General features: G+C 39.5%; 1 protein-coding gene and 1 long non-coding RNA gene across 3 annotated transcripts in view; one reads left to right on the top strand and one right to left on the bottom strand.

Annotated features, from left to right (window-relative positions):
• Positions 1-25,573, top strand: part of PDGFD (platelet derived growth factor D) — a 265,934-nt gene that overhangs the window by 159,648 nt on the left and 80,713 nt on the right. The window contains exons 2-3 of one of the 2 annotated variants that reach the window (XM_020900382.2): positions 15,287-15,473; positions 20,007-20,187. In XM_020900382.2, coding sequence (XP_020756041.2) covers positions 15,287-15,473; positions 20,007-20,187 — 368 coding nt within the window. Of the gene's footprint in view, positions 1-15,268; positions 15,474-20,006; positions 20,188-25,573 lie in introns of both variants that reach the window. The other variant, XM_020900380.2, reaches the window with a different exon arrangement.
• LOC139037208 (uncharacterized) lies at positions 9,250-16,116 on the bottom strand. The gene is made up of 2 exons (XR_011490070.1): positions 15,931-16,116; positions 9,250-9,821 (listed from the first exon to the last, which is right to left on the bottom strand). It is a non-coding gene; the product is annotated as an uncharacterized lncRNA (long non-coding RNA).

The following is a 25,573-nucleotide window of genomic DNA, read 5'->3' as shown; positions in this document are numbered from 1 at the left end:
ACAGCACACGAGGCTTCCCTGTCCTTCATTATCTCTCTGAGTTTGCTGAAGCTCATGTCCTTTGAGTCAGTGATACCACCCAAACATCTAATCCTGTTGCCCCCTTCTCCTCCTGCCCTCACTCTTTCCCTGCATCAGAGTCTTTTTCAGTGAGTCAGTTTTTCACATCAGGTGGCCAAAGTATTGGAGCTTCAGCTTCAGCATCAGTCCTTCCAATGAATATTCAGGACTGATCTCCTTTAGGATGGACTGGTTGGATCTCCTTGCAGTCCAAGGGACTCTCAAGAGTCTTCTCCAACACCACAGTTTGAAAGCCTCTATTCTTTGGTGCTCAGCCTTCTTTATAGTCCAACCCTCACATCCATACATGACTACTGGAAAAACCATAGTTTGACTATAGAGACCTTTTTTGGCAAAGTGATGTCTCTGCTTTTTAATACACTGTCTAGGTCTGTCATAGGTTTTCCTCCAAGGAGCAACTCTCTTTTAATTTCTTGGCTGCAGTCACCATCCACAGTGACTTTTAGAGTCCAAGAAAATGAAATCCGACACTGTTTCTACTTTCCCCCCATCTATTTGCCATTAAGTGATGGGACCAGATTTCATAATCTTGTTTTTGGAATATTGAGTTTTAAGCCAGCTTTTTCAATCTCTTCTTGAATCATCTTCATCAAGAGGCTCTTTAGTTCCTCTTCACTTTCTGCCATTAAATACCATTAAAGTGATTTTATCCGTGTTTCTGAGGTTGTTGGTATTTCTTCCAACAACCTTGATTCCAGCTTGTAAGTCACCCAACCAGTATTTCACATTATATACTGTGCATATAAGTTAAATAAACAAGGGTGACAATATACAGCATACCATATGCTTTTTCCAATGTTGAACCAGTCCATTGTTCCATGTCCAGTTCTAACTGTTGCTTCTTGACCTGCATACAGGTTTCTCAGGAGGCAGGTAAGGTGGTCTGATAGTCCCATCTCTTCAAGATATTCCAGTTTGTTGTGATCCGCACAGTCAAAGGCTTTAGCATAGTCGATGAAACAGAAATAGATGATTTTTGCAATTCCCTTGCTTTCTGTATGATCCATTGGATGTTAGCAATTTGATCTCTGGTTCCTCTGCCTTTTCTAAATCCACCTTGTACATCTGGAAGTTCTTGGTTCACGTCCTGCTGAAGCCTGGCTTGAAGGATTTTGAATATATCTTGCCAGCATGTGAAATGAGTGCAAATGTACAGTAATTTTCCCATTCTTTAGCATTGTCTTTCTTTGGGATTGGATTGAAAACTGAACTTTTCCAGCCCTGTGGCCACTGCTGAGTCTTCCAAATTTGCTGGCATATTGAGTACAGCACTTTAACAGCATCATCTTTTAGGATTTGAAACAGCTCAGCTAGAATTCCATCACCTCTGTTAGCTTTATTCACAGCAATGCTTCTTAAGACCCACCTGACTTCACACTCCAGGATGTCTGGCTCTAGGTGAGTGACCACACCATCATGGTTTTCTGGGTCATTAGGAGCTTTTTTGTACAATCCGTCTGTGTATTCTTACCACCTCTTCTGAATCTTTACTGCTTCTGTTAGGTCCTTGTTATTTGTGTACCTTATTGTGCCCATCTTTGCATGAAATATTCCCTTGGTATCTCCAGTTTTCTTGAAGAGATCTCTAGTCTTCCATTCTGTTGTTTTCCTGTGTTTCTTTGCATTGATCACTGAGGAAGGCTTTTTTGTCTCTCCTTGCTATTCTTTGGAACTCTGCATTCAAATGGATATATCTTTCCTTTTGTCCTTTGCTTTTGGCTTCTCTTCTTTTCTCAGATATTTGTAAGGCCTCCTCAGACAATCACCTTGCTTTCTTCAATATATTTTTCTTGGGGATGATTTTTGTCACCACCTCCTGTTCAGAGTTATGAACCTCCATTCATAGTTATCTGGCACTCTGTCTATCAGATCTAGTCCTTTGAATCTATTTGTCACCTCCCCTCTCTGGGGATATATTTAGCAAATGCTAGCTTTGTGAAAAATATTATTTTAACCTAACATTCATTGATATTCTGAAGAATATGTAAATGACGTGCTATATAATTTTAATTTGCCCAGAGGTTTCTTTGCTTCTGGACACAGTTTTCTTACATTATTCCCAAGCAGATATTCATTCAAGTAGTATTTATCAGGTCCCCACTATGAATGATAGTGCTATCCAGAAATTCATAATCTTTTTGAACAAGCAAGAGAAAAGCTAAATATAGGGTAACAAGGAGACTTAAAATATGATTCAGTGTTAAAGTGAATGGTATAAACAAGGGCAGCTCCCCTGTTGGTTCACACAGTAAAGAATCCACCTGTAATGCAGCAGATGTAGGTTCAAACTCTGGGTTGGGAAGATCCCCTGTAGGAAGGCGTAGAAACCCACTCCAGTATTCTTGCCTGAAGGAGCCCAAGGACTGAGGAGCCTGGCGGGCTACAGTCCATAGGGTCACAGAGTCAGATGTGACGGAAGTGACTGAATACACACACACAGAAGCGAGGGATGCCATTCTGTCTCCGTCCCTTTACTAGACTCTGTTCATCATTTCCATTTTTCCCCACTTAATACAGAAGCAAGTTCGGAACGCTTTTTAGGATAGTTCTGCAGGAAGCCATCACCTTTTAGTTTACCTTCTGGGTAAACTACTTGCCGTCTCTAACAGGCAAGTTCTAAAGAAAATCAAGACTGCTTACTCAAATCTGTTTTCTGGTGCCTCACAACAATTTTTCTTCCTTTGTAGTAATAAAGTTGTCCTCTATGAATCATCTACTCATCTTTCCGTACTGACTATATCTCCCATCACTGCAATGGTTTAGAGTAAAATAACAATGAGATATTATTTAGGACATGCATAGATAGTGCTCCCAGCTGGAAAACGAGATGAGTCAAGCATCACATCAGTGTGTGGGCACTGCAGTGATGATTGGCATTGTCCATCAATTTCCAGTTCTCCTTTTCTTTCAGTTACCCACTCTGGTAGAAGTTAAGGTCTGGCCATGTGATTAAATTTAGTCTGAAATGTAAACAGAAGTATTTTAAAAACCAGTGGGCAATTCTTCATGTCCTGATTTCTCCCTGCTAGAACTGTAAATTTAAGAATGAACCTCATTAGCTCTGGTCCCAGAGTAAGAACACAGGAACAGGGCCCCACTGACCCAAAGTGGATGTGAAGTATGAGCAAGAAATAAAATTTTAATGTTAAAACCACTGAGATTTATGCCAGCATGATTTCACCCCTCATGACAAATACTACTCTATTACTATGTGTAGGTCAAGGGAAGAATCCATGGTGAGCCTTCTCAGTAGTAACAATATTGAAGGGAATCTATAGTGTGAAATTTGATTAGGAAACAAAAATCTCAACCACTCTAAAATCTGTCCATTGTAAGACCCAACACTGATCTAGTAATAGCTTTTGTGGGGAAAAGAGATTCATATTGAAAGTAAACAAAACTCTTTAAAAAATAATAATAATAATAGTATGAATTTAAAAGATCTATTTTATTTATTATCTTAGCACAAGGCTTTCTTTTAATTGTCTCAAATGTCTTCAAATTATTAGTCCTTCTGCATAGACACATAGTTTCAAGGTAACATGATCTTTCTTGTACCGTGTGTGTGTGTATGTGTGTGCGCACACGCATGTGTGTGTAAAAGAGAGATAGAAAGAGAGGCCTTGACATACTTAGCTTACTACTTTTAGCAACCAAAAGAATTTTAAAAATTTTGAATACTGAGCATTTATCTGCATTTTTTGTTTAATAAATTGTATCATTTTTCATATGAGTTTTTGTTGTTTTTCACTTACTAAATCCCATCTGACTCTTTGAGACCCCATGGACTGCATCACACTAGACTCCCCTTCCCTTCACTGTCTCCTGGAGTTTGCTCAAATTCATGTCCATTGAGTCGGTGACACTATCTAATCGTGTCCTTCTCTGCTGCCCCCTCCTTTGGCCTTCAATCTTTCCCAGCATCAGGGTTTTTTCCAATGAGTCACCTCTTTGCATCAGGTGGCCAAGTTATTGGAGCTTCAGATTCAGCACTAGTCCTTCCAGTAAATATTCAGGACTGATTTCCTTTAGGATTGACTGGTTTGATCTCCTTGCAGTCCAAGGGACTCTCAAGAGTCTTCTCCAGCACCATAATTCAAAAGCATCAATTCTTCAGCACTCAGCCTTCTTCATGGTCCAACTCTCACATCCATCCATGACTACTGGAAAAACCATACCTTTGACTATATGGATATTTGTTGGCAAAATGATGTCTCTGCTTTTCAACATGCTATCTAGGTTTGTCATAGCTTTACTTCTAAGGAGCAAGCATCTTCTGATTTCATGGCTGCAGTAACCGTCTGCAGTGATTTTGGAATCCAGGGGGGGAAAAATATGTCACTGCTTCCTCTTTCCCCTTCTATTTGCCATGAAGTGGTAGGACCGGAGGCCATAATCTTAGATTTTTTAATATTGAGTTTTAAGCCAGCTTTTTCACTCTCCTCTTTCACCTTCATCAAGAGGCTTTTAAGTTCCTCTTTGCTTTCTGCCATCATCTGCATATCTGAGGTTGTTGATATTTCTCCCAGAAATTTTGATTCCAGCTTTAATTCATTCAGCCTGGCGTTTTACATATGTACTCTGCAAAGAAGTTAAATAAGCAGGGTGACAATATACAGCCTTGACATACTCCTTTCCCAATCATTGGCCAATTAGTACATTTCATATCCAGTTCTAACTGTTGCTTATTCACCCACATACAGGTTTCTCAGGATACAGATAAGGTGGTCTGGTATTCCCATATCTTTAAGAATTTTGCACAGTTTGTTGTGATCCACACAACCAAAGACTTTAGTGTAATCAATAAAGCATAAGTAGGTATTTTTTTTCTGGAGTTCCCTTGCTTTCTCTGTGATCCAAAGGATATTGGTGATCTCTCTTTTCTCTGTGTTTTCAAAACCCATCTGTACGTGTGGAAATTTCTGGTTCACATACTCCTGAAGCCTAGCTTGAAGGACTTTTAATGTAAATGAGTTATGCATGTTAAACAATTGTCTTAAAAGCCACCAGCTTTTGACATATAGGTGTTTATCAACATCAGAGTGCATGAATTGTTTGCATTAATATCTTATAGCTTTGACAATTATTTGACCTATTCTGAGATATATAGTAATTCCTGCCTTTATTTTCATTGTCTGGAGTAAGAAGAGAATTTGTTTCCTTGAATCTCAATGACAAATCAAACTTCAACTTTGTTTACTTGCATACACCTTCTCAGGTTTGGTTCTCTAAAGCACTTGATTATTCTTTACAAGAGAATGAGGATGAAATGTCATTACTTTATTGTATTTACATTTAATATCTTTTTTGTACTGAGTTATATACATAAAAATTTTATTTTAGTGATGCATCATAGTGCAACATTGATAAATGCATTTTGAATGACAATTAGATATCCAAATATAAGCTATAATTCATCTCTACATATGGTGCTACCAGTGAAAATATCTGAGATTGAAATCAGATGAACAGTTATCTCCTAAATGTTGCTAGATTCACACAGACAAAAGCTATGACAGTTGTGTCCCAATTTGCTCTATGTTCTAACACCTGGACAGTCATCTTCAACAGTATTCATAAGTTATGTCTCCAATTTGAAATATTAATATGTGAATTAAGTGTTCTGGAATTCAGTGAACTGTGATACTGAAAAATGACTGAAGATATAAATAATACTACAGTCATATAGTTTAATAAGCATTTAAGTTCAATTATATATAGAGAGGCTTCCTAGGTGGTGCTTATGGTAAAGAACCCACCTACCAGTGCAGGAGATTTAAGAGAGGAAGATTATACCCCTGGGTTGGGAAAAGTCCCTGGAGAAGGGCATGGCAACCCACTCCAGTATTCTTGCCTGGAGAATCCCATGGACAGAGGAGCCTGGCAGGCTATGACCCATAGGGTTGCAAAGAGTCAGACCCAACTGAAGAGACAATACATATGCATGCATTGATGTGTATATTTTTAATATGTATATATTATATTAGATATTACTAATATACATGCTAAGTAATGTGTTAATTTATATTTTGATAATATAATTTTATATATATACATATACAAACCACAAATAATAAACCATGTGATTCTTATATTGACTCCCAATTAGTTTTCTCTTAAGAATTGATGAGCTCTTTAGTCAGGTGTGATTAGCAAACTGTTTTGTCTTTGAATACAAATCTAGTTTCTAATTATTAGGGTATTGCAAGATCATCTCTTTTGCACACTGTTCCATTCCATTTCAGCTTTGGTGAACTGATTACTTCCTCTGAAACTTACCCTGTAAAATAATTTCAGAAAATTCTCATTTTTTGTGAACAAACAAAGGTCTTAAGTAGCTTTCTTTCACAATGTTTGTAAAAGTGTTAGTTTTCCTATAATACGTGTTTTCTAGAAAAAGTAGTAAATCTACTTTCTGGGAACATTTTTTTTTTAACATTGCCTGTTACTTTCCTATATATCAGAGCTATGTTTAGCTCAGTTCAGTCGCTCAGGCATGTCCGACTCTTTGTTATGTCGGCACTGGGAAAAGCAGATGTTTCTGTCATGAGGGTTGTCTTGTTTTCTGGGTGTTAAGTTGGCACGGTTGAAAAGATATCGCTCTTCAGCCGCCTCATCTAGAGTGCTTCCTGTCATCCTGCTCTACAATCCCTCCCCTCTGCCACAGTGCTGAGCGTTATTGTCTCGTTTTGTTCACATCCTTTACAAGGTAAACAACATCCCAACAGAGAGACTAGAGCATAAGAATGACCAGAGAAGTAATTCATTTGAATTATCCTAAAGTGATAAAAATGGCTTCCCTTGTGCTTCAGTGGTGAAAAACCCACCTGCTAATGCAGGACATGCAGAAGACGCAGGTTCAGTCCCTGGGTCTGGAAGATCCCCTGGAGTAGGAAATGGCAACCCACTGCAGTATGCTTGCTGGGAAATCCCACGGACAGAGGAAGCTGGCAGGCTACAGTCCATGGGGTCACAGTCAGACATGACTTACAATTGAACAACAGTGTGGTAAAATATAGCATGGTTATTTTACTGCAATCACTATTGTCACTAATTTCAATATTCAAAAAAGGCCAAAAATAATTTCCATTTTAATATAATTTAATAATCACTTCTACGTGTGTGTGTTAGTCACTCAGTGGTGTCCGACTCTTTGCCAACCCCATAGACTGTAGCCCACCGGGCTCCTCTGTCCATGGAATTCTCCAGGCAAGATGCTGGAGTGCATTGCCATGTCCTTCTTTCCTGGGATCAAACCCAGGTCTTCCGCATTGCAGGGAGATTTTTTTACCATCTGAGCTACCAAGGAAGCCTCAACCACTTCTCTAGCCTACCTATAAAATACAAGTGATTTTGAAAGAAAGAGTGTAATTGCTCACTGTTGTACAATAATAAGACAAACCTTGTTCATTAAGAGATCTTGTGAGGTGAGGAATAATAAGCACCAATGTCGGCATTACTACCTCTTGGTAATTGTAACTGGAAAATATTCAAAAGAACAGTGTGATACTCTTTATTTTTTTTTTTTTTCTTTTTTGAGGGACTCAGATTTTTAAAGAAGAAGAATTTTGAGTTTAGGGAATTTTCAATTGATTACAAAAATATTGTCTCCACATTGTTACTCTAAGGAATGTTGCATGAAAAGGAATTATAATTTTAAAAAAAGGATATGTAACTGGCAAACAACCAACTCCCTCCACAAATCTTTATAAACAGAAAGGTTTTGTATTACTACTAAATTCTTAGAAAAATCTCTGCTAGAGAATTCTAAATAAATCCTGATGCTTAATCGGCTTTGCCTTTGAGTTGCTTAAAAGCAGAGTGATCACGGGGCATGGTTGTTTTTAGAACTGTTGTATAGGCTTTTGGAGACTGGCTCTTGCCAAGACCATATGTCAGATGTTAACCAAATATTCCTTAATGAAAATTGGCCCACTAGCAGTCCCTGGAGGAAATTAGTTCATTGATTGCAAGCTTCAGTGCCTGAAGAAACACTGAGGAAGAAGAATGTTGAAAATGCTTTCAGGCTGATTTTTAAACTAACATTGTTAACAAAGTCTAATTTTCACCTTTAGCAGTTCACAGGGTGAGCCAACCCTGTGCTTTTTAAGTTAGGATATAATTTATGAAAAAGTATCTAATTAAATTCAGTTTAATCCCAGTTGTGTATTTTATGGCCAGTTCTACTCATTGACATTCATTTTAAAATTAGGGACTGCTGCCCTACGTCTTTTATGTTCTCCATCACGCCCTTGTTTCTCTCTCCCTTTTCATCAATACATTGTACGATGTCTCACTGATGAAGGTACTACTTTGCGTTCTAAGATACTTTTGTATAAGATGCTATAATTCGTTGAGGGAGAGTGCAAAGATTATTAGAGGTAGTTAGTAGTAATAATCATGCATTAGTCAGTCACAGGTCTCACTGTTGATTAGCCTTGATGAACTTTCTATTCTAAATTAGCTGGCTGCATAAGACGAGAACTTTGGGAGACTTGTCAGTCACCCGATTTTCATCCATCGCTTGCTCGATCTGAGAGTAGATCCCAACTGAAGCAACAAACTCTCCCGCTTTAGTCCAGTGTCGTTCTTCTTTCTTGGTCACAGGTTTTTAGAGTGATGTGGACCGACTCTGCTGAGCTTGGTGGTACATATCTTGCTGGAAATAGTGTAGAAAAAGAGGCAGTTCTTTCAAAATTAATGTCTGAACTGAACGGCAAGCAGGATCATTTCAATGGAACTTTTTCCGAAATAGTTCTTTAATGTTCGTTCAAGATGTGTTCCCACAAACATCAGGAACACTTAGAAATAAACTCTTTGGGCATTTTAAACTGCCTTTTATTTATTATCTTGCTTCAAAATGCTTTTCAGTGTTTAGGAATTCTGCCTATTCATTATTCGCAGTAACCATTCATCCATGTATGTATTTAACAACTCTGTTTTGAAAGTCTCCAAATCTGTTTTGAAAGACTGGTGAGGTTCTGAGCTTACCTTGGTAAACAAGACATTGTCCAATATATAATATTCTGCATGTGATTTTTTAACTTTCCTATGAAACTTTCAAAGAAATTATAAGGCATCCTTTAGTAACTTTAAGTTCCTGTACCCAAGCAGCTTCAGGCAGAAGCTTCTACATAATTTTTAAAAAGCAAGATAGAATACATTCCGTCTACTTTAAAGGATTTATTTACATTCCTCCATAATGTGTTCAGCACAAGTTGATGGGCTAAGTGGCCAGTTATGTGCCCGGGGCACTTTTCTAGTTGATAAGAAAGATTTTCATACATACGTTTGAACAGCATTTGATAAAATATCCATTTGTACACCTATTTTAGATGATAGCATACAACTATATATACAATCACTGATAGATGGGAAAAGTGTTTATCCTGCTGAAGATTTTGGATTTCAGATTCCTTGGTCTCATTATTGCTTCACTCGCATCTGTCAGTGAAACCACTGGCAGTTCTGCCTTCTTGAAGGAAAATCGTTGAGGTGTCCTATCATCTGGACCTGAGAAGAATCTTAAATGTCATATTATTCAGCCCCAAACTATTAGTTTAGGAAACAGAAGCCAGAAGGATGACGTGGTGTGTCTGATACCGCTGTTGATTATAGTGAGAAAAGTCACCAACATGGTGGCACTGCATTCAAAACTTCCCTCTTCCATATATCAGCCAGCCTTCCATTCTCTTCACTTACGACAAATCACTTTAACTTCTGTGTGTTGGTTTCACTCCCTGTTTAAAAAAAATAGCAAAATTAAATTTAAAAGAAAAAGCAGAATGAAAGCAGTGGTAATTACTGCAATATTTACTTTTTATCAACTTATGGTGGACTTACAAAATTGGATGCTTGTAAAGCATATTGCAGCCCACAAAAATTAAGTGGTTATAATGTGGTTGTTTGGCAGCAGAGTTTGGTTTAAATAACACTTAACTACATGCTCATCAAACATTGTTCATATGATATATGCTATGATTGTGAATAACCATTTTACAAATGAAATTTTATAATAAATCTCTTTGCAAGCTGGGAATTTCCTGAACCAATGACCATTCTTTTCTTTTGGCTTGTAGCTGTAGTATGTTGGGTTTGTGGCTAACAGTCACGATCCTGGCTGCTGGATGTCTTACAGAGATAGTGGAGCCAAGAGTATGCCTGTATGTTCCCCTGAATTTGTGTGCGGTGCCACAGTCTGCAGAGATCACCATTTATTCCTATGGAATCACTGATGAAATATTTTAATTCTTCAATAATTGATAAATTGGTAAATCCAATTTACCACTTGGATCACATGCTGTCATAGATAATATTATGATCTGAAAGAAAAAATAAACCATTGTTTGTGATTTCATTCCTCCTTAAACATAACTTGAAGCAGTAGGTTACCAGATGTGTCTATTGGGACCAAGAACGACTATTGCATGAAATGGGGAAAGTTAGATAAGGTGATTTCCAAAGTAGATAGTTCTTACCCTAGTTCATTCTATAGATCATATGATGTCCTCAAGAAGGTTTCAAAGTCAAAGATAGGAAAGTGAGCCCAAGACAGGTCATCAGTCAGGAAGGTAAGATGAAAATTCAGATATGAGATATAGAGTCAAGCAAGGCAGTGAAGGAACCTGGGGAGTCAAGAATGAGAAGCAGAGTAGAAAGAATGATATGGTCAGTGGTTCTCACAGTTTAGGGAGCTCAGAATCACCTGGTGGACTTATTAAAATAATAGTGCTGGGCTCCACCCCCAGCATTTCTGCTTCAGTAGGTCTGGAATGAGGCCTGATAATTTACATTTCCCACAAATTCCCAGCTGATGATGCTAATCCCGGGACCACACTCTGAGGACAACAGTTGTTCAAGATGAATCCCAGAGTAAGTGATAGTACCTCCAGGGATTTAGTGAGCTCCTGGGATACTTGGTTGGGCAAACTCAGTTCACCAAAGAGTTAGGCTCAGAATAAAAAACATCTTGACTTTTTCTTTCATTTTAATTCACTTTTTTAAAAGCATCAAATTCATAACCCAGAGTAATGACTATATGAACCTCTTTCTGTATTAAAATGTAAAATATGAACTTATATTCTTATCATATAAAACATAAATCAAAATTATTCCCTCTCTATGAAAAATGACATAGTTCATATTTTTGTAGTTTAACAACTCATGCAGTGTTCTGGTTATTAAGATCGTGTGCTCTGAAGACAGTCTAGGGTCAGATATTGATTTTACCACCTGCTTTGTGCCCTGAGGTCATAAGTTTCTTGAACTCTCTGAGCCTTCTTTGCAAAGTGGGGATATTACTAATTGCATACAGTTGTTGTGAGGATTAAATGAAGTAACGAATTTAACAACTTACTGGAGTTCCTGGCACACAGTGTTAGTTATTACTGGAACACCAAAATAAATGCCTTCATTGAGGAATGTGACTTTGTATATAACACTTCGGAGTTATCTCAGGTTTAACCTGATAGGTTGCTCTCTATATCTATAATTCATTACAGCTCTTCTGCCAAGAATAGCCCTGAGTTTGGCATGAGATTATAAATTATATATAAACAATGAGATTCAGAAGTCAAAGTGATTATAGATAGCAAAGGATCTAAAATTGCCTCTAGCAAATTTCATGCAAAGAAGGAAAACTACCGTCGGTTTCAGGATAGTTAGGAGCATCAAACCTGGACCAGAGCATGGGACAGGACTGCTCTGGTCTCCCGGTCGAGAGGCTGGGAGCTGGGACGTCCACTCCCTTAGCTACATTTGCTCTTCCTAAGGCTGTCTCCCATACAAAAGCTGGCCAGGCAAACACAAACACTAAACGCTGAATTAGTAAAAAAAGAAAAGAAAAATTGAAATTCCCATCCATATCAGAACGTTTGTAAAAGGGAGAGAAGCCTTTGCATCTCATATGCTGACTCCTTGTTCATCTCCCTTGTCTTATTTTGGAAGCTTTAACAACCACCCTCCACAGCCCAATCTTTCAGTGGTTTCCACCAGCAATTTAGGCCTCCCTGGCCAGGCTCACTGAATTACAGGCTTCGGAGTCAACGCTCTGTGGGAAGACGCAAATAGACTGTGGCTGCAGTTCTGCTTGCAGAGGGGCCTAAAATGTCAAATCTAAAATGCAAAGAACTCTGGACACTGGGGGATGGGCAGAACGGGCCCACTGGGCAGTGCAGCTCTGGCACAGACCGCCTGCAGTCAGGTCAGATGTTACTCGGCGAGAGCCCAGGTCCCAAGGCCGATCTACAGTGGCCTGCTGAAAACTGTGAGGCGCCCAGGTTACCCCTGCTCCGTACCAACTGACAGTGAATCGAGGGCCTCCCATAAGCCCCTCAGCTTTGATAATCTGCTAGGAAAACTTGCAGAACTCAAGAAAGCACTGTAGTTATCATTACACTTCTACGATAAAGGATACAAATTGGGCCCAGCCAAATAGACATTTAGGGAGAGGTCTGAAGCATGTGTGTGTGTGAAGCATGTGTGTGTGTGTGTCATGAACCAGGAAACTCCCTCAAGCCACAGTGACCAGAGTTTTTTTGAGTTTCATTCTATAGATATAATTGATTGGATCACTGGCAACAGGCTAAGACTCCAAGACACCTCACCTCCAGGGAGGTTGGGAAGTCAGACTGGTGTCAGAGCTGAAAGTCACGAGTTTAGTCTTTCTATCATAGCCAGTCCCCATCCTGAAACTACTTAGGGGCCATAGTGAATCAGCTCATCAGCATAAATCAGGTTTGGCTCCAAGGGCCCACTATAAATAATAAAGAAACTTCAGAATTCTAAGGGATTAGAGGTTCCCTTTTAGGAACGCAGGACAAAGATCAGACAAGTTCTTTATTATACAATATATGGAAAATAGAATTGAAACTATTTTAAGTCAGAAAAAATGAAGGCCAACAATTCTGATCTTTTATGGTGGAGAAACAACTGGAAAATGTCATTTGATTTAAAAATACATGGTCTTTAAATATCACTAGTCTTTAATTTGCTGTTCACTCACTTGTTTCCTTCACTTATTCATTCATTCAGCAATATGTATTGAGCACCTCCTGTGCTAATCATTGAAGATATAGTGTTGCTCTGTCAATGAAAAAAAAATCTATTTGTACAGTTGATCCTCAAACAAAGTGAGGTTTAGGGGTGCCAGTACCTTACAGGGGCTTCCCCCTGGCTCAGCAGTAAGGAATCCTCCTGCAGCGCAGGAGGTGCAGGTTCGATCCCTGGACCGGAAAGGTCCCCAGGAAAAGGGCATGGCAACTGTTGACTAAATAGATGCAAAGTGAGAGCTGCAAGTTAAGTTTTAATGGGGTAAAAGGAAGACTGCTGCCCAGGAGACAGCACCTCAGAGACCTCTAAGGAACTGTTCAAAAAAGGCAGTGGGGAAGGTCAATATATAACATTTTGGTGAAGGGGGAATTCAGAGCAATCAAGTACCTACTTTACAAAAGGTTTTCTGCTAGTCATGAGGAGCTGATGTCACCGTGAAGGGATTCAGTGCTTTTCTAGAAGTGAGGAGATGCATGGATTTGGATCATGAAATCAGTTTCTGAAAATATCTGACTATCTAAAGGCTTGCTCCACCAGTTTCCCTGGAGCACAGAGTGCCTCACTCTCCACCCTGAACTGCCTTCAGGGCATGTTGAGGGTCAACAGCTGCAGCAGCACAGAATTCAGTCTCTGCAGAGGCAGGCGGCCACTGCCGTCAGCAAGCACCAATCTGTAGTTGACACAACCCACTCCAGGAGTCTTGCCAGGAAAATCCCGCAGACAGAGGAGCCTGGTGGGCTACAGTCCATGGGATGGCAAAGAGTCAGACACCACGGTGCAACTAAGTGCACACATGTGTGCGCACGCACACAAACACACGCACACGCACACACACACACACAATCCACATATAACTTTTGACTCCACCCCCCCCCACCCAAACTTTACTCAGACTTCACTGTTGGCCAAAAACCTTACTTTTTTTTTTTTCCTCTTTGGCTTTTTGTTTGTTTGTTTTGTTTTGGGCCGTGTTGGGTCTTCACTGAGGCATGCAGGCTTCTCTAGTTGTTGCATGGGCTTAGTCACTATGGAACGTGGTATCTGAGTTCCCAGACCAGGGATTGAACCCATGTCTCCTGCATTGGAAGGTGGATTCTTTTTCACTGGCCCACAACAGAAGTCCCCAGAAGCCTTACTGCTAACCAGTTGATTAACACATATTTTGTATGTTATATGTATTATATATTCTACAATAAAGTGAACTAGACAAAAGAAAAATATTGTTAAGAAAGTCATAAGAGAAAATGCATTTACAATGTTGCTGATGAATTTACGGTTCTTGCTTTGTCATGAAAGAATTCAGAGATGAAGTGATAGTAAATGGATGTCTTTAAAGGCAAACACACTTCGCAGAGTGTGGGCCATCTCAGAAAGCAAGAGAGAGCCTCAGTATACAGTGTGGATAGTTTTCATGGACTGGGTAATTTCATAGGCTAATTAGTGGGAGGATTATTCCAATTATTTGGGGCAAGAGGCAGGGATTTCCAGGAATTAGGCCACAGCACAAGATTTGACCTTTTATGGTTGGCCTCAGAAATGTCATGGTGCCAATGGGTGTGGCATTTAGCGTGCTAACAAGCGTAAGATGAGGTGCTAGATTTACTGCAAGTTGACACTTCCGTCATCTTGGACACAGTTATTTCTAACCAGTCTTTGTCATGGTTATATCATGCCTTCCCCCCTTCCCTCCTGTTTCAACCATATATTTATTTACTATTTATTTATCAAAAAAATCCACAGGCCCACACAGTTCAAACCCGTGTTGCTAAAGGGTCAGCTGTATTATGTGGAAAAAAGGAAAGATGAACTATTTGAAATTTCTTTCTCATTTTAATTCCAATTGAAATGAGTCTGAGTTCTGAGATAATTGTTAATTTTGCTTGTCAAAAATAACATTAAGAGAGCTCCCAAAGTATAAAATATTAGAAGTCAAGCTTAGGTTTATGAAGAATTGCGGAGACAGGGGTGGTAGAAAAAAATATGGATGTTTGTTTAACCACAAAGCTGCCATTTGGTCTTATGTTTTTAAACAAAATCAAGAAGTGCTTTGAAATGTGATGTGTTTTAAACTGTTCTTTTTTTGCTTTCCTGTAATTGGAGCAACATACTAATTTCTACAAGTTGTGACTACTAACAGAGAGCAATCACCTCACAGACTTGTACCGAAGAGATGAGACCATCCGGGTGACAGGACACGGCCACGTGCAGAGTCCCCGCTTCCCAAACAGCTACCCTCGCAACCTGCTTCTGACCTGGCGGCTCCACTCCCAGGAGAAAACAAGGATACAGCTAGCCTTTGACAATCAGTTTGGATTAGAGGAAGCGGAAAATGATATCTGTAGGTGAGTGTGAAATAAAATCCATATTAGGGTAAAATTCCAAGGTGAAGAAAAGGTTTAAAACAGTGCATCCAAGTTCTCATTCGGGCCCTATCCAAAATATGTGACTTCTTTTTCAAAAAGCCTTTATGTCCGTCCTAATGTACAACATAAATTGAAGCACAGTCTCTATGGAAGCCTTAACCTGGCATGACTCACAGAAGCTCACCCCTGCAGCTGGCAGAGCCAGGCTGTGTGATTTCCAGAGAAGGGGGTTCTGGGTGATTCTTTTTTTTCTGGGCCAGGCCTAGAACCACCTTTGTGAGCAGCTGGTCACATCCGGTGTCCCAGGTCATCTGCAACCCTGTCCCGTGCTCGGGTGCGAGCTTCCCAGGAGTTAAGGAGTGTATCCCCTGCCGGGCTCCAGGAACTGACCCAGCACTGGGAGAGGGTGGTGGTGAGGACCCTGCCAGGGCCTTACCTGAAATCGTAATTTTAAGGCCTCAGATACGTGTAAGAAGAAAGAAGGCAAGCTCCCGGGGCCAGCGCACTCCTCAGAGGTCTGTTCCTCCCTGCAGTTTCATGGTCAGCAGAAAATGAAAGCTCCTCCCTTTTTAGCATATTTTTCAGAGCGAGGCTTGGCTGTTGTTCTCAGAATTGTCCACTCTCAGCATCATACTCCCTTAATTAGCATGGGTAAGATGCGGAGGGTGTTTTTTCCTCGTTGTACTTTACTGCGTGCACTTGTTCTGCATTGCCAACGAACTGCTACTAAACTGCTAAATCCTTTCAGTAGGTTTATTTTACTCTGAATAATAAAAATCAGGTGCCTCAAATTTGGCTATCCTTTGTTGCATGTTTATTACACTGACAGCATTTATTATGTTGCTATTTTTTTCAAGAATAATAGCACCAACTATTACTTTCTAGGACCATAGACTAGGCTAATGTATGCCGGAAAGTAAAGATGAATACATGCAGGAGGAGCCAGTTAATATTTACAGAGAGAATAAGCTTGAGGAGATCTTATGTCTTTTCAACCTTGAAAGGGAGAATTCATTTTCTGTGCTTAAAAAAAAAGAGAGAGAGAGATCATGGAAACAAACAAAAAGCCAGTATTAAAAGTTTATTAAAGATGATGTCATTGAAGAGATACTGGTCTCCACTCCCACGCAGGGTTTTGATCTGGAAGTGACTAAACCCTCTGGCCGACAGAGGATGAGATGGCTGGATGGCGACACCGACTCGATGGACATGAGTTTGAGTAAACTCCGGTAGCTGGTGATGGACAGGGAGGCCTGGCATGCTGCAATTCATGGGGCCACAAAGAGTCAGACACAACTGAGCAACTGAACTGAACTGAAACCCTCTGGACATCCTGACCTTAAAATTAGGAGAGGAAATTAAGGACGATTTTTCCCCCAGTTGTTGGTCAATTGCTAAGTGGTGTCCAACTCTTTGCAACCCCATGAACTGCAGCACACCAGGCCTCCTTGTCCCTCACCATCTCCCAGAGTTTGCTCAAATTCATGTCCATTGAGTCAGTGATGCCATCCAACCATCTCATCCTCTGTCCTCCCCTTCTCCTCCTGCCTTCAATCTTTCCCAGCATCAGGGTCTTTTCCAGTGAGTCAGTTCTTCGCATCAGGGGGCCAAAGTATTAGAGCTTAAGTTTCAGCATCAGTCCTTCCAATAGGTATTCAGGGTTGATTTCCTTCAGTATTGACTAGAAGATCCCCAGACCAGTCCTTAAATCAAGCTGCTTCTAAAAATTTATAGAGGGAGTTAAAGAAGTAAAAGGTAGAGGAGAGAGGAAGAAGGGGAAGAGATCAGGACCCTCCCTGAAAACCAAAATGGAGCTTCGAGAGTGAAAATTGTGCTAATAGGTTATCTAAATAGCAAGTGACCTCTTGTGTTATTAAAGTTTCAAGTACACTCTTGCTTAGTGTAGTAAATATGATTCACATATATTGTATATAAAATGAAATGAAGTTGCTTCTTCCCATCTGTTGCAAAACTTCCTTGATGTCTACATTGTAATATTTATTGCTCTAATGATGATTCTATCTTAGTACCTTTCACTTTCCAAGCCCCATATATCAAGTAGTTAATTTGCAGAGCGCTGAATAGATATTCAGCTGATAAAATTACATAAGCCTTCTTATTGTGCTCGTTAGGAAACTGAGGCAAAGGAGATAAAGGCCCCACCGATTATTTTCAGTGAAACTGAGTCACCATCTTGTTATGCTCGCCTGCTTCTTAGTCCACTCTGGCCCACCCAGTAAGAGCTCTGAGGTGTATGGGTTAGACTAGCTAAGTTGTATTGGGTTTTCTTCACACTCAGATGTGATGGTCCTCATGCTGACTCCTTTTGGCAATCATGACAGGAAAATGTAAAGTAGATAGGAGACTTCCTGCACTGTTCACCCTGAATGTTTGCCCTGAGACTTTAGCATCTCAAGTCACATGGGGGACAGGTGAATGAAGGACGCGACCCTGATGATCAGAACTGAAAGGCACGGACTTCAGCTCTCAAGTAGAATGTTTTAAGATTTTGGGTATCTCAAAATAGAATAAGTGATTCCTAAAAGATGCCAGTTCTGTCTCTGAACATGTTTTACTCTTCAATGAAAGAGTTGGGTATTGTGCAGGGACTTTGAGGATCTAACGGCTCCATGGAATATCTAAAATGCCTCTCCTGTCTTTTTCAATCCTGAGATACTCTGTTTCTCTGACCAGTGTCAATGATGAACCCGTGGTCTTACCCACATTCACACACAGCCCAGATATCTCCAGTACTGGCTAGGGCACATCACTGCTAAAGGCATGTGCTTTCGATTATGATAAATGTCATTGTTTATGATACAATCCCTTCAAAAGATAGGTTCCACAAAGAGAAAATAGTTGTTTATTTTATAATTTTACCACTTATTTTCTACAATGAAATTGCTGATTTTTCATGCTGTGTAGGTATAGACAATTTCCTTTCCTCAGGAAATGCTGGATGTGGTAAATTAATTCCAAGTGGGAATTTGTTTAAAAAATTGATATAGTGAACATGCGGGTATATAATTGAAGCTACAGGCTTCCCCAGTGGCTCAGTGGTAAAGTATCTGCCTGCAATGTAGGAGATGCTTGTTCAGTCCCTGAGTCGGGAAGATCGCCTGGAGGAGGGCCTGGCAACCCACTCCAGTATTCTTGCCTGGAGAATCCCATGGACAGAGGAGCCTGGAAGGTTACAGTCCATAGAGTCACAATGAGGGGACATGGCTGAGGCAACTGAGCATGCACGCACGCACACAACTGGAGCTATATCTCCTAAACTATGACAAGAGATTATATTTATTGGTTTCTCCAGGAAAACTTTTATAAGCTAGATGCTCAGAAAGTAGCCTATTTTGATTTTTGACAATTTAGAAAGAGTTATGAGGCTTCTCTGTTAGCTCAACTGGTAAAGAATCTGCCTGCAATGCAGAAGACCCCTGTTCAATCCCTGGGTTGGGAAGATCCCCTAGAGAAGGGATAGGCTACCCACTCAGTATTCTTGGGCTTCCCTGTTGGCTCAGAGGGTAAAAAATCTCCCCATACACTATTTACAATAGCTAGGCCATGGAAGCAACCTAAATGTCCATCAGCAGACAAATAGATAAGACAGCTGTGGTACATATACACAATGGAATATTACTCAGCTATTAAAAAGAATGCATTTGAATCAGTTCTAATGAGGTGAATGAAACTGGAGCCTATTATACAGAGTGAAGTAAGTCAGAAAGAAAAGCACCAATACAGTATATTAATGTATATATATGGAATTTAGAAAGATGGTAATGATGACCCTATATGTGAGACAGGAAAAGAGATACAGATGTAAAGAACAGATTTGGACTCTGTGGGAGAAGGCGAGGGTGGGATGATCTGAGAGAATAGCATTGAAACATGTATATTATCATATGTGAAATGAATTGCCAGTCCAGGCTCAGTGCATGAGACAGGGCGCTCAGGGCTGGTGCACTGGGATGACCCTGAGAGATGGGATGGGTGGGAAGGGAGGTGGGAGGGGGGCTCAGGATGGGGAACACATGTACACTCGTGGTGGATTCATGTCAGTTTATGGCAAAAGCCACTACAATTGGAGCCTCCAATTAAAAAAAAAAAAAAAAAGAATCTCCCTGCAATGCAGAAGACCTGGGTTTTGATCCCTGGGTTGGGAAGTTCCCCCGGAGGAGGGCATGGCAACCCACTCTAGTATTCTGGCCTGGAGAATCCCATGGACAGAGGAGCCTGCTGGGCTACAGTCCATGGGGTTGCAAAGAGTCAGACATGACTGGGCAACTTTCACTCACTCAAGGAGGATAGGCTGAAAGTGTATAAATTTTTTCCTCAGAATAGACTGTTGAAGTTTGAATTTGAGAAATCCGAAGAGCTGGTTTTTCTTCTAAACTTCATTTCAGATAATAGGTCATGAGAAATCACATATGTTAGTTTTAAGTTCTCAATGAAAGTATGAATTTCAAAGTCTATTTTAATCAAAGCTTATTTATGTTAAATTGGTACCAGGTATGATTTTGTAGAAGTTGAAGACATATCTGAAACCAGTACTGTTATTAGAGGACGATGGTGTGGACACAAGGAAGTTCCTCCAAGGATAACATCAAGAACAAACCAGATTAAAATAACGTTCAAGTCTGATGACTACTTTGTGGCTAAACCTGGATTCAAGATTTATTATTCTTTTGTGGTAAGTAGCTTAACCACCTTATGATTAAAAGCAGACACTGGTTAAATGAAGTTTAGAGATGATTTTCTGTGATTAAATTCAGCGGTGTGAAACTGAACGGACTGTGTTAATTGTCTGTGGTATGCTTTGTCCCTGCCTTGTGGCCAAAATGTTAAAACTTTCTTTAGTGAGGAATGCCATTTTAGATCTGTTAAATCAATGCCTGGGGTCCAAGCATTTTGAAAGAAAACACAGTGAATAGAAAAAGTAAAATTGTTTACAGTAAAGCATATACCATTTTCCCTTTGATTCAGCAAAATAAATGTACAGCCAAAGAGAAGTTATGTGATATTTGAGAAATTTTCTATGTAATTCCAATCACAGAAGAGTTCCAATGATTTTAGGTTAAATTATGACCCAAATTTGGGAATGATCTATATTATAATCATAGAACCTCAGAGTTAACAAGCATCTTAAAGACTGGAATATAATTCAGGACCCAAAGGTTGATTTTTGCTTACTCAACCCATGTTTATTTTTGCTCTCACGTCTGCTTAAGCACCTCAGCAGCCATTTTAAACTTTAAATGCTTCTGTTAGAAGATGTTCAACCTCATATTGAGGTATAATCTACCTTGTAGTTAAGTCTAGTTGTTGGGTCATACATGGTCATGGATCTTCTTTATTCAGTCATTCATTAGTAAAACAATATAAAGTTCCTTGGAGGAGGAAATGCCAACCCACTTCAATATTCTTGCCTGAAAAATTGCGTGGACAGAGGAGCCTGGCGGGCTACAGTCCATGGGGCCACAAAACAGCTGGGCACACACACAGGTAAAGTTCCTGCTTATTATCAGACACTCCGATAGGTGTAGTAGATACAAGCCAAGCAAGAAGACAGGATTGTTGAACCTCCTGGAGTTGATAGTCTGGTGGAAATGGCAGTTAAAAAGCAGTAACAACTAATGACGAGTAATAAGACAGAAGGACTGGGTGTTGCAGATGAAGCACAGGGAGAAATTGGGATAATTTTGCCTATGCATTACCTTTAGGATAGATTAAATATCTCTGAATCCTTGGGTCATTCATAGCATATTGCCTCTTGCTCACCTGGCAGCATCACTAACTCTCATTCAGTTTATTGCTATTCCTTTTCAAAATGTGGTTGCCAAATAGAACACAGTACTACAAATGGAGTCAATTTGTGGGTTTTTTCCTCTTATGAGTTAAATTTAGAGTAGGAAAAAATCTTGATTTTTTCAAATCTAATGTGGTTTCTTCTCTTTTTTTTTTGCATTATGATGAGTTATTGAATACTAAGTGAATTCTATATCAGAATACTATAAATGAAAAACAGCATGTGGTAATCCTGGTTCTGCTTTAATTTGGGAATAATCCATCATGCGTGATATACATTACTGCATACTCATGCAGTGCTGCTCAGCATTAGAATGGAAGTATGAACCTTTGGTTTCTGCATTTCTTTGTTTTTAATGTGTTCAGTGATGCATCTGTTCTCAATTTTTCATGGACAAAGCGGTCTCAGCATGTTGGAGTGGTGATGTGGCAGAATGGCTCAGTTAAGGACCTGTTTTATTCCCTCAACGTATCAAGGCCTGTTAGTGCTCATGTATATGCTTTTTGTGAAGCTTTGGTTATGACTAAGTTAAATGATCCATAAGTCAGTTAGAAACATGCTAACTCTAATATTATGTCTTTAAGGCAAAATAACTCCTTTTCGTTGAAAAAGGCAGTGCAGATGTGGATTTAAGGAAAAGGGAGTATTTTCGTTTGAGGTGTTCTGGCTTATAGTGAAGGCTCGTCACTCATTTCCTGGCTGCTGTTAAGTGGAGTATTGGACAGACTGTAGTTTGGATGTAAACTCTTTGGCATGACTCCACTCACTTACTTATTCACCTCCACCAGTACATTCAGTTGTGTTTTATAGAAATGATGGTTGTCGTACCTTTTTTTGTTATACCAGCCTCTTGGTCTGCATTTATTGCAAATAGCTTCATCTCTCTTTTCACTCCTAATAGGCTTCTGGCACTAAATATGATCAATTAGGGCCAAAGTGCTTTGGTGGCTGAATTCCAAGATAGAGTGGGCATAACCTTCAGGTGTATATAAACTCTAGATCTGTGGGACTTTTTGATAAACTCTTCTATTTGAACCTTGTTCAACAGGGATCATTTATGGCTTGACCAATGTTTTGGAAAGGTCATTTTATTCATGTTTAAATTTTTCTTGGAGAAACTTTAAAGCAGAGTTTATGAAATCAAATGCTACAGACACCAGACTTAAAACTCTTAGTGAGCCCTATATAAAATTAGAGGGAGACAGTGGGATTAAAAATAGCAAGGCTTGATGTATATAAGTCATATCATTATGCTGCCCACATTATACAGTGCTGTATGTCAATTATATCTCATGAAACTAGAAAAAAATGACAAGCCTTCTTTAGGTGTATTTAAATAATGAATTTTAAAATGTTGGACAGACAGACCTACAAAGCCCCTCGAATTTGGAGACAGCTGTTTTGCAATTCCTCCTTTAAGGCATGACAGGTGCTGGGGAGATTTGGACTGATGGTTCCCGAGCAATCCCCGTGCTCTTAGAAAATGGCACATAGCTATTCGGATAGGTCAAAAGCACCTCCCTTCTCATCTCCACCTTTCCACTTCTCAGCCTTCCATCAAACACCTCTCTCCTTCCTACGTCATGGCTCTCCAGGTATTCAAGGGCATCCCGGGAGGCTGTAAGTTACAGGTTCCCAGGACCAAAAGAGCCCACTGCACTAGAATCATATCTACGTGGTTCATGCTTGTAACATTTTTAGAATAAGTATGGTGTAATTTTTAGTCTATTTTTCACTCCTGCAAAGTGTGGGAGACTGACTAGTGGGGTTTGGTTAGCAATTATTCTTACAGTTGCTACAGTTTTGTCTGATGTGCTAATTCAATCATCTATCTTTTTTTCCAACACCTATCACAGTCTTTCCTAGGGCAAGGCAGGACAGCCATAGGGGACCACATTGCCATAAAGCATATTTCGATTCAAAGAATGTTTCCCCAACTATTAATGTGTGATATAGAATGAGTCTCTTACCTTTTGGTTTTATATACATAAAACGGGGATAATAATTGGAGCTGATGTGAGATTTTAAATTAATAGCAAATACTTACAATAGCATGTAGGATGTGTGGAAGTGCTCAATAAATAATGGTGATAATGATCCTCTCTTTGCCATCACTAAGTGTGTGTGTGTGTCTCCTCCAGATATAATTGATAGCAATGAACTATTTGAGGGTAGGACAAGTGTCCTGTGTGTATTCTACCCAGTACCTTATACATGGCTAGTTATGATGTTTGTTGGATTGACTCCTACTGAGAAAATGATTCAATTTCATATTTCAATTTTTTCTCTCTTACTGAGTTTTCTTTCCTAATTTCACTCAGTTAGGGAGGATAGTTAACCATCAGGGCTTCCCAGGTGGCACAGTAGTAAAGAGTCTGCCTGTCAATGCAGGAGGTGCAAGAGACATGTGTTCAGCCTCTGGGTTGGGAAGATCCCCTGGAGTAGGACATGGAAACCCACTCCAGGATTCTTGCCGGGCAAATTCCATGGACAGAGGAGCCTGATAGGCTATAGTCTATGGGGTCGCAAAGAGTCGGACACGACGGACCACACAACACAGTAAAAACAACAGACACCATCAGAGAGCATAATGAAGCAGAACGGATAATGTTATCAAACTGTTAGCAAAATGTGTTTGTCTAAATAAATTAGGCTCTGCCATTGCAAATTTAGTTTGTTGGGGAATGAATGGATTGACTGGGTTGTTAGGAATCTCTTTTTGAAGACCATTAAGTAGATTATTGGGAAGGTGTCAATTATCAGACTCCAAGCATGTGGTGTGCAAACACGTCTGCAAGCATGTGTGTGAATTTCAGCTCTGCTTCTTACTGAGCAAAGGCTCAGTTTTGTCATCTGTAAGACTGTGATCATGCTGCCTGACATACAATTAACTAGTTATTGGGTTAAGCTAAGTAACTTTTGTAAAGCACCCTGCCTGGAACTTAGTAAAATTACACAAATATCTACTGCTCTTATTGTTATCATTATCACTGGTATAATTATTAATGTATCATCAGGTGATAAGTGAACTTGGCAGACCTGTACAAACAGCCCCATTGTCATTGTGTGTGTGTATGTATGCACATATTCACATACCTCTGACCATAATTCACTTCCAACCTCCAAAGTAAAAGCATTTTATTTCATATTGTGACAAGCATTAAAAAAGCCTTTTATTTGTATATATGTTTTTAATGAAAGTGAAAGTGAAGTCGCTCAGTCTTGTCTGATTCTTTGCGCTCCCATGGACTATAGCCCCCCAGGCTCATCCATCCATGGAGTTTCCCAGGCAAGAATACTGGAGTGGGTTGCCATTTCCTTCTCCAGGGGATCTTCCTGACTCAGGGATCGGACCCAGGTCTCCCGCATTGGAGGCAGATACTTTTACCATCTGAGCCACCAGGGAAGCCCATGTTTAATGAAAAGTATATTTTAATTCAAAAAATTATTTTTAAAACTTGTATTGAAATATAGATGACTTACAACATTAAAATATTAAATATTAAAGTAAAAATTAAATTACTTGAAAGCTAGCCCATTTTTGTTTTATTAACAAACTCTAGTTTATTTTTTTAATTGAATTTAATAATACATTATAAACATTTTCTAAGATAAAAAAGCAATTTTATGTGTTACTTAACTATGTACCTCTGTAGTTTGAATCAACTTCAAGTAGCAGTTAAAATTTCCATTGAGGTTTAAACTTCACATGAATCATGGTTTTGCATTATAAATAATTATTTAAAATAGATGCAGAAAGGGAAGGGGATGAAAAAGAAGAAAATGAGGATGCAAAGAAAAAGGAAGAATAAGGCCAATGAGTTAATAACGAAGATTCTGATTTATAAGAGCTTTCACAGATTCTAATTTTGCTCACCTAAAACTTACCAGTTGGTGAAACAAAAACAAAGTAATGATGGGCAATTCATTATTATTCCTATAAACTAAATTCTCAAAGCTAGAAATTAAAGGACCTCATCCACTTTCTCTACAAAATGTGGAAATTCCATATTTATTTCCATTGTCAGATAAAAATTGTTGAAGGTTTTTGAACATCCCTGGTTGTTCTGACCACATCAGCCAGGACTGTATGGAAAGCCAAGGATTGTCAAGATGAGGATGGTGATCACATGGCAGATTTTCCCTCAGCTTCATTTCAGTGTATCCTACTGAAGGTGTGGCAACATAGAGATGTAGTATTATTTATTAAATGCCTACTGTGTGCTAGACCAAGCTCAGTCTAGGGTCCTGGAGATAGAGCTGTGAGAAA

The sequence above is a fragment of the Odocoileus virginianus genome, chromosome 10 (assembly GCF_023699985.2).
Source record: "Odocoileus virginianus isolate 20LAN1187 ecotype Illinois chromosome 10, Ovbor_1.2, whole genome shotgun sequence".
Taxonomy (NCBI): domain Eukaryota; kingdom Metazoa; phylum Chordata; class Mammalia; order Artiodactyla; family Cervidae; genus Odocoileus; species Odocoileus virginianus.
The sequence above is the reverse complement of the archived record's forward strand: the minus strand, read 5'-3'. Positions and strand labels throughout refer to the sequence as shown.